Source organism: Engraulis encrasicolus, chromosome 7 (genome assembly GCF_034702125.1).
Source record: "Engraulis encrasicolus isolate BLACKSEA-1 chromosome 7, IST_EnEncr_1.0, whole genome shotgun sequence".
Classification (NCBI taxonomy): domain Eukaryota; kingdom Metazoa; phylum Chordata; class Actinopteri; order Clupeiformes; family Engraulidae; genus Engraulis; species Engraulis encrasicolus.
This window is the reverse complement of record NC_085863.1, coordinates 54,004,060-54,015,824: the sequence shown is the minus strand read 5'-3', so window position 1 is coordinate 54,015,824 and position 11,765 is coordinate 54,004,060. Positions and strand designations below refer to the sequence as shown.

General features: G+C 41.4%; 2 protein-coding genes and 1 long non-coding RNA gene across 3 annotated transcripts; 1 reads left to right on the top strand and 2 right to left on the bottom strand.

The window, feature by feature from the left end:
• Positions 1-748: 748 nt before the first annotated feature.
• cenatac (centrosomal AT-AC splicing factor) lies at positions 749-6,384 on the bottom strand. The gene is made up of 11 exons (XM_063203966.1): positions 6,013-6,384; positions 5,630-5,796; positions 5,404-5,502; positions 5,247-5,313; positions 5,010-5,078; positions 4,726-4,787; positions 4,356-4,473; positions 3,879-3,909; positions 3,324-3,416; positions 2,502-2,634; positions 749-1,478 (listed from the first exon to the last, which is right to left on the bottom strand). Exons 1-11 carry the CDS (start codon positions 6,127-6,129, stop codon positions 1,361-1,363), a joined length of 1,074 nt encoding a protein of 357 aa, XP_063060036.1. The 5' UTR covers positions 6,130-6,384; the 3' UTR covers positions 749-1,360.
• On the top strand, positions 5,520-10,702 carry LOC134453153 (uncharacterized). The gene is made up of 3 exons (XR_010035557.1): positions 5,520-5,665; positions 9,444-9,490; positions 10,572-10,702. It is a non-coding gene; the product is annotated as an uncharacterized LOC134453153 (long non-coding RNA).
• Positions 9,529-11,049, bottom strand: upk2 (uroplakin 2). Its single transcript, XM_063203968.1, has 5 exons — positions 10,983-11,049; positions 10,510-10,647; positions 10,273-10,396; positions 10,116-10,174; positions 9,529-9,785 (listed from the first exon to the last, which is right to left on the bottom strand). The coding sequence occupies exons 1-5, from the start codon at positions 11,035-11,037 to the stop codon at positions 9,643-9,645; spliced, it is 519 nt and encodes a 172-aa protein (XP_063060038.1). The 5' UTR covers positions 11,038-11,049; the 3' UTR covers positions 9,529-9,642.
• Between the last annotated feature and the right edge of the window lie 716 nt (positions 11,050-11,765).

Sequence of the window (11,765 nt, the reverse complement as noted above, 5' to 3'; positions counted from 1 at the left end):
TATGTATTTGTTTTTAACATAAACTACTAAAGATGAAGAGAAGACTGCAAGGTATTCCCTAAATATTAATGTTACCTGTATTTTTATGATTTTTTTGTCTAGATGTTGAGTTATTGTATTTTATGAAGAACACTATTATGATCTTGGCTTTTCTGTTGAAATCATGAATAACTTTTAGTTGAGAGATTCTATTAAATTTGGAACTGATACAATGTCAAATCTAAGACTAGCCTGTGACTTCATCATGCACAATCCATGTTGAGATGATCTAAATCAGTGCCTCTCAGTGGGGTTGGGAGACTCCTGAATACATTGTTATGGAGTTCATGACAAAAACACAGTGGTTGAAGCGAATCTTAGCGGTCTGTTATTTGTTTAAAAAAAAAAAATCACAAGCGTAACTTAAAGGGACACTGTGCAGGAAATGGTCAAAAAAGGTACTGCAACTATGCTGCTCACTGAAACTGGGCTGCCTATTGCCAAATTTGATCTTTACATGAAAGTTTACTTGGTAATAAACACATATTTTCTACTATGGTCCAAGTACAGTCATTTTTGCAGCTAAAAATGGCTATTTTTGGAAATTCAAAATGGCGGACCATGGAGAAGATCCACCTTTTCATGTATGAAAAGTGCAATTTTTCCAGTCATAATGAATACTTAGAATTTGATGGTGGTGTTAAGTATTCACGAAAAAGGTAACATTAGTGAATGGGCAGCATGAATTCTGGAAATAAACAACTAAGAATCTCACACAGTGTCCCTTTAAGGTGTGGTTATGAGGGGGTCCTTGCACATTTTTCCATTCCATTAGGGCTCCCTGGCCAAAAGAAAAGTTTGAGAACCCCTGATCTAAAAGGTACCATCTCTGCTCTACCAGGACATAACTTTGCATTCCTTACAAGTATATAAATATACATTATATCTACTATCCCATCATCAGATACCTGACATATTTTACAAAACCCTCTGGCATACACTCATACACCCACTGAACATTCTAGAGGTGTGAAGACTGTATGTTTCCATGGGTTGCAAATAACATAGAAAGTAAAGACCAAAAAAGTATGTACAAATGGACAACAAAAGTTCTGTTAGTACTGTATATACACACATGAGCATTTCAAGCAAATCATAGTCCATGTTCTGTGAGCTTGAAGTTCTTCAATAGAATCATCCTGAGAACAATGTTGTCACTATGGTGCATGTTGAGCATTAAATCCAATCCATATGGCATATACCCCCCCTTCCCCCAAATGACTTTGGACCTTTTATACTTCAACCACTAAGACACTTTCCCCTATAAAATAATTGGTTTAAAGCCAATGGACACCAAGTGACTAACATACAAAATGTATTACTAATGCTCAGAGAGGTCTGTGTGGTTTGATTTTTTCGTCTTCTTTCCACCTTTCCCCCAGGAGCCAGCTTTTCTCTTCCGCCCACTTCCTTTCCCCTCTTCATCCCGGAACTGGTGCCTGCAAAGATCATGCAAACATCACTGAATAACATCACATGAAAACACATCACTATCAAAATGTATCATATAACAGAGTCTGGCAACAGTTAAAGAGGGTTAAGTGACAAATTGTGATTCCTACATTAGGCAGTCAACCCAGAGATAGATGTTAATCAGAAGATCAAAGGGCTTGCAGGTGTTTGCAGTTCATACTAGCTGGGTTACTAATGTGACGGAGGTCATCTTGCACCTGTTCACCCCCCTCGGGGATCGAACGTGCGACCTCGTCAACTACAACGGTTCGGCAATGGGAGACACAGTACGATACCGCTGGGCCAAGAGACTAGTCTCTCGGCCCAACGGCACGAGACTGTATGAAGCTATCGGAGGGAGGTTTACCAACGTTCCACGCCAACACTGTGCTAGTTAGCCTCCGTTACACTCTCCCCCTTAAACCTCACTCCCATCCCGGGTCAGCGGCACCACTGTGACGGAGGTCATCTTGCACCTGTTCACCCCCCTCGGGGATCGAACGTGCGACCTCGTCAACTACAACGGTTCGGCAATGGGAGACACAGTACGATACCGCTGGGCCAAGAGACTAGTCTCTCGGCCCAACGGCACGAGACTGTATGAAGCTATCGGAGGGAGGTTTACCAACGTTCCACGCCAACACTGTGCTAGTTAGCCTCCGTTACACTAAGGTGCTGTTTCCACGTAGCAGGATATTTTTTTAGCAGGGTATTTTTTCTCCTGTTGAGGTGTAAACGCAACATGTGGATAAAAATAAATCCTCCATTGTAACAAATGCGTTTCAGCCCCCGAAACAGTTTTTTTTCTCCTGCTGTTTATACACGGACTTTTAAATATCTGCTACGTGGAAACGGAAGGCCAAAACCAATGCAAAACCATTGCAACCAGGAGAAAAAAATATCCACATATAAAAATATCCAGCTACATGGAAACAGCACCTAAGTTTAGCACTTATCCACCTATACAACAGTACTAGTGCTACAAGGTGTAACCGTGGAGGTTTGCCAACCTGGACTGCCATCGTCTGCCATTGTTCCACACCCGTCCAAAGGATGGTAACCAGTTGGTATCTGTGTGGGAAGTGTGGTCAAAATTGGCTCCGACGCGGTTAGGTGGAAGTTTCTTCAGCTTCTCCTGCTCCTCTGTAGGGAGAGAGTGTTGGAAAGAAACAGAGACATCGGAAAAGGTAGAGACAAATCAAGCCCTTACTTTTCTGGGATCCATGTGATGTTGGGTGAACACCGCTTTAGGAAACCTTTAGGAGACTTCAGGTTGAGAATAAATGGGAGTTCCCTTAGCGCTGAAGATAACGGCAGCGCACATATTTATTTTTATTACTACTATTAGTATTGTTATTATGCAAGCCGCCACCAAACACCACAGAAAGAGAAGAAGGAGGGGACAACGCCCCCTAAGGAGACCAAACTTGAAAAAACTCTTGGGTAGGCGGGGTTTGATTTATCTTACTCTTCAGAAACATAACATCCAAGATGACTTGGCAAAAAGGTATCAAAGTATTACAGTAATGCAATGCTAGTCCAACATAGGCACTACTCTGTTTGGTGTGGCTGGGGCAATCAACTGTATTCAGAAAACACATTGGTACATGAGTTTTCACTGACATCTACATAAACTTCAAGGACATACAGTACTAAAAAGAAAAGGAACTTTGAAAGCAGATTATGCCAAAAACAATCAAATCACCAAAACAATACCATACCACTGTATTTGCAGCATCTTCCTTCATGAAGAATTATATATGCGCACACAGCAGTTCAGCATTTCAAAGTCACTGATCTAAAGAATAAAGCACACTGAGTAAAATCATTACTTTGCTTCATGAACTCCTGGAGTGACGGTCCAATCTCCTGTGTCTTGGAGCTGCCTTCTTCAGGGTCGTCCTGCATCCACGGAGGAACAGCTCCTGCAAACACAGCCAAGGGTTGCAGCAACATCATCACAACACCAACACCAAACATCTTCTAATCTAATACAGTAAGATTAATCAAGCCCGTACTTTTCCAGGATCCATGTGACCTCAGGTTAGGAGGTCCCTTTAGGAGAGCATAGGTTAGGAGACCTTTTGGAGACTTGAGGTTGAGAATAAATGGGAGTTCCCCTAGCGCAGTAGATGGCGGTAGCGCACATCTTATGCAAGCCACCACCAAACGCCAGAGAAAGACGACAAGAAGGAGGGGACAACGCCCCCTTAGGAGACCGAACTTGAGCGAACTAACTTGAGCATTAGTTTTGATTTATCTTACTCCAATAGATGCTTGGCAACACACATCTCTGAAGCTTCTCATTCAGGTGCATACAACTAAACTCTTTGGTATACCAACACACAGATCAGACAGAATCTCCAGGCTCTTGATATCATTCTTACCTGTATGAACATTTCCACTTCCTGAAGAATCCTGGACAGACATAAAGGGAAATGTTACATATTAATAAAGCACAGCAGTCAGATTTCTGAAAAGTACATTAATATCATTTGTTTTCAGGAGCTAGAAATACTTTTCAGAACAAGAAGTACAAATCACAGAAAATACTTAATCAATTCAGTACTATGCAGGTATGAAAGGATGACTTCTAATAGACCATTCATGGCAACACCTGCCATAAGAGTAGGTATTACATAACTTGGACAGCAAGTTGTGTGGGGTTATTGATCATACTACATGTCTCTGGCAACCCGTCATGTCCACCAATGTACCGCAACACCCCTTACTGTAACAGGAGCCACCTTGTACACAGTGTATAAAAATGTACGTCACTGTGCTAATTATTTGCATAGATTTGCTTCTTGGTTGCCATTATGGTGGCTGGATAGGCTAACAAAAGCTTTGTCAACAGATCTTACCTGATGGCCAATGAAGGTCAAGCCAACATCTTCGTCTGCCCACTGACTCTCCACGCCTGGATCACGCCAGCTGGGCCCCGCTCGGTCATCCTGCCCTTGGGACCTTAAATAACAGCTCCTTGCCCAATCAAAACCCATGTTATTCAGAAAGTGAGCTTGTATGCACTCCACAGAGACAAGGTTGTGAACAAAATGCATGTATAGCGTATTGCATTATTGACTGGATGAGAAGACGGATAAACCTCCATGGGGAGGGTTGTAAATATAATGCATGCATGTGTAATATATCACCTTTACAGTATTAATTGACTGACTAGACGAGAACAGAAGACAAAACCATTGAATGGTAAAAACTAATTTGCATCTTTACCCGCCGAAGATCTCAGCCTCCTGTTGGGCATGTTGAGTGGTTTGCTCCAGCTCTGCGTTGCACTATGTTTTATTCAGGAAAAGTCAACAGTGGTTTGCAAAAAACATCACCTCAAATACAGCAATGTGGAGAAGTTCTTCATGACCAACATGGACCATCATGACAAACTGACTCACTGCATATTTATCATATTGTAACAGGTTTCACAATACAAATGTGATACAACATGAAAACACAAGAATCTTGTGATGTGGATACTGTTGTTGAATCCTGGAAAAACAAACCTCAGTGGCCAGAGCGGCATTGAGAACCTCTGCCCGATACTGCTCCTGGGCCCTGATGACCGCTGCTTGCTGAAAGAGAAGGCAGAACAATATGTATTCAACATTATGAACGTAAAAAGTCTGAAAGATGGTCGAGTCATACAGATGAATATAGAGTGCAGCAGTATTTGCTCGGGCATGGTAGACATACATACACTTTTTAAGTGGCAAGATTGTACAATAGAATTGTACACTTACCTCTTTGATCAGCACATCCTCATTGTCCTCGAAGTTCTCAATAGCTTTGGCTACCTCCTCTTTGAATCTGAGGAGCCATAAACAAGTCTGTGGTAAACAACATATGGTTGTTGAATGACGAAATGATGGTGCCTAGGTGGCGCAAGTGTCTACATACCTGTCTATGTCCTCTGAGGAAATTATGAATTTGTCCCGGAGCTTCTGGTCGGCTTTGTTTTGCCACCAAAACTTGTGCGTGCTCTTTCTGTGCTCTTGCCTGAAGACATCAAACAAGCGTCAATTATTTGCTCGGTCTTGAAAAGAACAACAGCTACAATCTTGCATTGGAGAGGAATGTTTTGCCCAAAGGTTAGAACTACAAGAAAAGTGGGAAGCAAGCTCACGTGCTCATGTGCTCCAGCAAGCCACCGAACATGACGGTAAGATTTCCATTCGAGACGTGCTTTGCCACCTCGAGCTCACAGCAGTAACACCAAAAGTTGCACTGATGTTCTGTGCTCGAAAATTTCTCCACTTGAGGATTTTTAATAGTCCTCCGGGCCTCCTTCACCTTAGGTTAGAGGGGAAATGTAACCAGTGAGTGTGAATCATGTTAATCATTCAACGGCGTTGAGTTGACTGTGGTGACTGTGGCTAATAACACTGTTAGCTGTTACGCATGTAAGCTAATAAACATGCCTTTCTGAACACGAGACTTGTATCAATATCCACATTACACAGTAGCCTATGGTTTATATTATTGACCACTGAATTTGCAAGTACTTACCTTCTCCAAGAATTTCACAATGACAACCTTTAGTTTAGCCTGGTGACTCTTGCCAAAGACGTGCCCCTTCCCATTGAAATCGGTCTGTCTACATATTGCACAGAAAAATGGACCCATTTTGTTCAACTCAATCCATTCTACGTGTTTTGCCGTTAACACAGGCCTAAATAATCTTTGTATTTAGGAAAACCCGAGATAACACTACTCTGTTTTGAACGCGCAACACAAATTATTTCCTCGTGACGTATGGGGTGCAGGTGTGCTGAATTGCAATCTTCACTAGCGCCCTCATCTGGTTTGGAGGTGCTAAAGTCAAGTCAAGTCAAGTCAGCTTTTATTGTCACTTTCTTCATATGCACAAGACATACACGGGAAATTAAATTACGTTTTCTCTCTATACCATGCCAGGACAAGACATATAAGACTGACGTTTTACAGACGGACATAACAAGTGCAAGACATGACAGATAAGAGTGATGGACTGGTGACAATAAGTGGTCAATAATACAGTACAAATAAACATAACATTTAAAATTCAACATCTAGCATTGAACATGTAAACAGATGATAAGATAAATATAGAGTGTAGACATTACAATAATAGAAATAAAACAGTGACAGCAGCAATAGTGTGTGTATGTTCCAGGACTGAGGTAGTGCAGGTAAGGTGCAGTCCCTGGTACTGTGTGTGTGTGTGTGTGTGTGTGTGTGTGTGTGTGTGTGTGTGTGTGTGTGTGTGTGTGTGTGTGTGTGTGTGTGTGTGTGTGTGTGTGTGTGTGTGTGTGTGTGTGTGTGTGTGTGTGAGGTGTGTGTGTGTGTGTTCTTGTGGGGTAGTGCAGGTCCAGTCCAATAGTGGAATACAAAAAAGTCAAAGCTGTGCTGTACAACACTGTATCGTCCAACATGGTCCATTGTAGTCCAGTGGTCAAGTAGCAGCATTTAGCAGCATAGTTGGAGGTGCAAGTCTCATAGTGCAAGCAGTTATTGGAAGTGGAGATCAGCGAGTGCAGGTAAGGTGCAGTCACATGGAGCAGTTCCATAGGTTGTGTGTGTGTGTGTGTGTGTGTGTGTGTGTGTGTGTGTGTGTGTGTGTGTGTGTGTGTGTGTGTGTGTGTGTGTGTGTGTGTGTGTGTGTGTGTTTTATGGTGTGTGTGTGTGTGTGTGTGTGTGTGTGTGTGTGTGTGTGTGTGTGAGTGAGTGAGAGAGAGAGAGAGAGAGAGAGAGAGAGAGAGAGAGAGAGAGAGAGAGAGAGAGAAAGAAAAAGAGAGAGAGAAAGAAAAAAAAGAGAGAGAGAGAGAGAGAGAGAGAGAGAGAGAGAGAGAGAGAGAGAGAGAGAGAGAGATTCCTGTCTGCCTGGTGGCTGGAGCAGACCGTTTATGGAGGGGGTGGAGGGCATTCTGATGGCCTGGTGGATGAAGGTATTTGCCAGCCGGGTGGTTCTGGACCGTAGGCTCCCGTACCTCTTTCCGGAGGGCAGGAGACGGATCAGGTTGTGTGCTGGGTGGGTCTCATCCCTCACAATTGTGAGGGCTTTGCGGGTGAGGCGGCTGGAGTAGATGTCTTGCAGGGAGGGGAGAGGTGCCTTGATGATCCTCCCAGCTGTGTTCACTATACGTTGCAAGGCTTTCCTGTTGTAGTCAATGCAGCTCCCGCCCCATACAGTGACAGGGTTGGGGAGTAACGGATTACATGTAACGGCGTTACGGTAAAAGAATACAAAATCAATGTAATTGTAATCCGTTACATTACAAGCAAAAAAATATGTATTCAGATTACAGTTACATTCAGTGGGAATGGGGATTACTTAACAGGATTACAATTCTTGCGAAATTGCGTCTTTGGTCCCTTTTATTTATTTAATTATTATATTAACTGATTTATTTATTCATTTATTGTTATGCCGCGGCTTGTATGTTGTGATTTTTGTTTTTTCGCCGGAATCATCACCTGTAATGACGACAGTGACAGTAGCATTCCTGACCGACCTACGTTCTCTCAGCCTTGCTTCCCTTCCCTGCTGGTGGGAGTGTTCAATAGTTCGTTGTCGTTGCATCAATCACTCAGTCAAAGAAGTACAGAGCAGTCGTGACATAGTTCAACCTGGTTAGGGGTTGGGTGTGGGGTGTGCCTTTGTTGATTTTGTATATAGCTGTTATTTTTTTTTTCAATAAATTGAACTGTGGTCAGGACTTGCTGTGTGTACTTTAATTGACAAACTAAGCCTAAGTAAGCTTTCCTCAATTTATTTTAAGTCATTGTAAGTGTTTGGGGGGAAAAGCATGATTCACTTAAGTCATTATAAGTATTTTGGGGGAAAAGTAATCCAAAAGTAATCCAAAAGTAATCCGTTACATTACTTAAATATTGAAGTAATGGGATTACATTACTGAATACATTTTTGAAAGAGTAATTTGTAACTTTACCGGATTACATTTAAAAAGTAACTTCCCCAACCCTGTACAGTGATACAGCTGGTAATGATGCTTTCAATGGTTCCTCTGTAGAAGGAGGTCATGATGGCTGGTGAGGCACTGGCATGATTCAGCTTGCGCAGGAAGTAGAGGTGTTGTTGGGCTTTCTTGACCAGTGATGCAGTGTTGGTGGTCCAGGAGAGGTCGTCACTGATGTGCACTCCAAGGAATTTAGTGCTGCTCACCCTCTCCACAGCAGCACTGTGCTGCTAAAGTATTAATACTTGTGCCTGTAATGGTCAGACTTCTATATTGTTATTATAACAATATTATAGAAGTCTGACCATTACAGGCACAAGTATTAATACTTTAGCACCTCCATTATTTCCAGTGAAAAAGTGATAATATTACTTTCTCAGATACCATATCAAGTACACTATATTCATATTTACAGTAAGGCTATGGCATACTTGACATATGACATATTTGACATATATATGACATAGCCTAATTATGGCAATTTAAGTTAAATTATTTAACAAGAAAAGAAAATATCTGCTAGGTAGGCCCTATTGAGTTTCAGCTAATATCAATCACAAACAAATATATTAGTAGGCTATAAATCAGCAATAGCCGCGGCATGTAGAAAACAATGTTGGGAAGTTCTTTGGTTCTTTTGGCCTATAATCATACTAATGTCTGTGCAATGTAGGCTACTGCAGCTGGTTCCACACCAATGTAGTAGGAGAGATAAGTTGCCAGCTGCAATACTTTCTTGGATTGTTTTTACTGAGATTGAGGTAGATTAAGGAAAATGTAACTAGCCTACCAGTGGAAAGTGAAGAGTTGAAGTACGTTCAATGTTATTTGGCCTAGCCAAAAGGGCTGTATTCAAAGTTTTTGGTCACCAAAATAACATAAAGGACAAACTTTACATACATGATTTACTTTATGTTTTAGTATCAACTTAAAGTAAATAGATTACTTCTATTCTAAACTGTTTTTTCTTTTCACCTACAGTATATTTGCTATTGGTGGACAGAGCCAGACACACACACACGTGAACAGTAAGTCTTTTTTTTTATTCATCACAGCAATTACACTAACCACAAGCAGAGACACATGCGTTTACATCACTTTATGCACAAGATATACACAATCAGGGAAAATTAAATGACCTTGTTTAGGCAGGTGACTATCTGGGTGAAAGGAACTCGTCCTAGTCATCATCATTTGACACGACCAAAGTAACCGTAATACCGATCATTAAAATGAACATGGCAACAGATAATATGACAGTTATAACCACCATTGCCCCACTGCGCGCTGGAAGTCCAGTGTCTATGTCTTCATAGTTCATTGCTGTAAGTATTATATACATATACAATATATTAGTATAATAAGTTATATTGTGTTATAAGATTATCAGTTATGTCTCTCTCTCTCTCTCTCTCTCTCTCTCTCTCTCTCTCTCTCTCTCTCTCTCTCTCTCTCTCTCTCTCTCTCTCTTTCACTCACTCACTTACTCACTCTCTCTCTCTCTCTCTCACACACACACACACACACACACACACACACACACACACACACACACACACACACACACACACACACACACACACACACACACACACAATATGTAATATAAAGCAAGGCTTGAACAGTAACATTAAATGGATTGTATTTCAATACCTGCTCTTGTTGAGGCCATGACTTCATTGCTTTTTTGTCCATCAACATGGTACTGTAAACTGACAAAGAGAGGAAACATGATAATGTCACCATTTGGAAGAATAGACATAGAAATTCTCTTTTTCCACTGTATATAAGACGTATTTTAAAATATTACATGTAATGGGCACCAGTTTGAAGATTAGACACTTTGTATCCGACATTTCTTGAGACCAAGGAGGCTCCCTCTTTCGTTTCGTTGTCATCACATGCTGGTACTGTAAATATGTCTACCAAGGTGTCTGCAGAGAGAAAAGGTAGCCTATATTTGTACATTTACTTTTTTTACACTAGGCCTACACATGAAAATCACAGTTTACAGTTTACAGCTTTTTCTAAAGTTGATGTAGCCTACTTTCGTCGTTGGTGCTGTTGATTTTGTATGTGAGATTAACGCTTTTTCCTGCCATCTCACAGGGTGGGAGAGTCAACAGCAGCGAGTCTGGCAACTCTCCTGACACAACATGCTCCTCCAGAATGGATGCAGTGAAGTCTGGAAATATGAAGGATTTATGTAAGTAACACTGTTCAGATACTGTACTTCATGGGGAAAGCGTCATGTACGTGAAGCAAAAAACAAGACAAACAAGGTATATTGATTAAAATCAGAGAGTAATAATAATAATACTGCTAGAGTCTCTGTTAAAATACTGTCTTATAGTCAATATTTTTTAAACATCCCTCACTGGACCTCACAAGATCTAGAAGGGCTAATGTTTGGAAACACCACACCGGGACCCCTATTCTCGTACATAACATAAAAGAGTATCCAGTATTGACGTAAAAAACATTAACTTGTAACTTCACAGATAATGAAACCTCACATACCTGCACTGGCTAAAGTGAGCAGGGCCCCAGCGAAGACTAGTAGTGTGGTCAGCATAGTGGCTGAAGGTGAGTGTGTGAACTGAGCTGAGACTGAGTCTGTCTTTGGCTCATAACGGTGTGTAAAATGATATCACAGCACAAATGGGACTGGAACAACAGGAAGGGAGTCCTAAAGACAGCACACAGCCACCAGCCACCATCTCTGGGGGCAGCTGAAACAGAACAGGTTTGGCGAGGTTGAGTGAGTTTTCAACACTTTTTTTTCTTCTTCTCACTTCTCACACACCCATCATTGTCCAGTGTGTTTGTTCAGTGGAACTGAATTTCAGGGACCTGGGTGTTCAGGACTGGGTCCTACTGAGGCGTTCAGGATTGTTTACTTTGATGTTTAAGATTATTTGTGACTTTTTAAGAAAACACAGATGCATGCACCTTTGTAAAATGAGATTAAGCTATCCTGGACTGCAGTCATAGTACTTCCTGACAACAACTTTTTAAATTCAGCATATTATCTTTTTTTTGTTGATTGATATTATGATTTGTAGATATTATATTATCTGTTAGTTGTAACAGTGTGTGTTCCTATGGTTGAATTTGATTGTTATGTCATTGTGAGTGGTCTGATAGGCTACTGTAGTTGCTGGAGTGAAATGCTATGGCGGAAAGGCACTAGGTGGCGACAGACTGCAACTGTGACCCAAACCGTCTGTTATTTATGGCTCTGGCTGTGGCACATACAGTAGGTCTGGGTAAACTCCATCAGGGCACTTCATCAGTCATTCA

Excerpts from the sequence above, each read along its gene's own strand:
- upk2 (XM_063203968.1), bottom strand. The coding sequence starts at position 11,037 with ATGCTGACCACACTACTAGTCTTCGCTGGGGCCCTGCTCACTTTAGCC. Across the intron at positions 10,397-10,509 it reads CAACAGCACCAACGACGAAA|ACACCTTGGTAGACATATTT; the intron begins GTAGGCTACATC and ends TTCTCTCTGCAG. Across the intron at positions 10,175-10,272 it reads CAAACTGGTGCCCATTACAT|TTTACAGTACCATGTTGATG; the intron begins GTAATATTTTAA and ends TCTCTTTGTCAG.
- cenatac (XM_063203966.1), bottom strand. The coding sequence starts at position 6,129 with ATGGGTCCATTTTTCTGTGCAATATGTAGACAGACCGATTTCAATGGG. Across the intron at positions 5,797-6,012 it reads TTGTGAAATTCTTGGAGAAG|GTGAAGGAGGCCCGGAGGAC; the intron begins GTAAGTACTTGC and ends CTCTAACCTAAG. Across the intron at positions 1,479-2,501 it reads GGCAGACGATGGCAGTCCAG|GCACCAGTTCCGGGATGAAG; the intron begins GTTGGCAAACCT and ends TGATCTTTGCAG.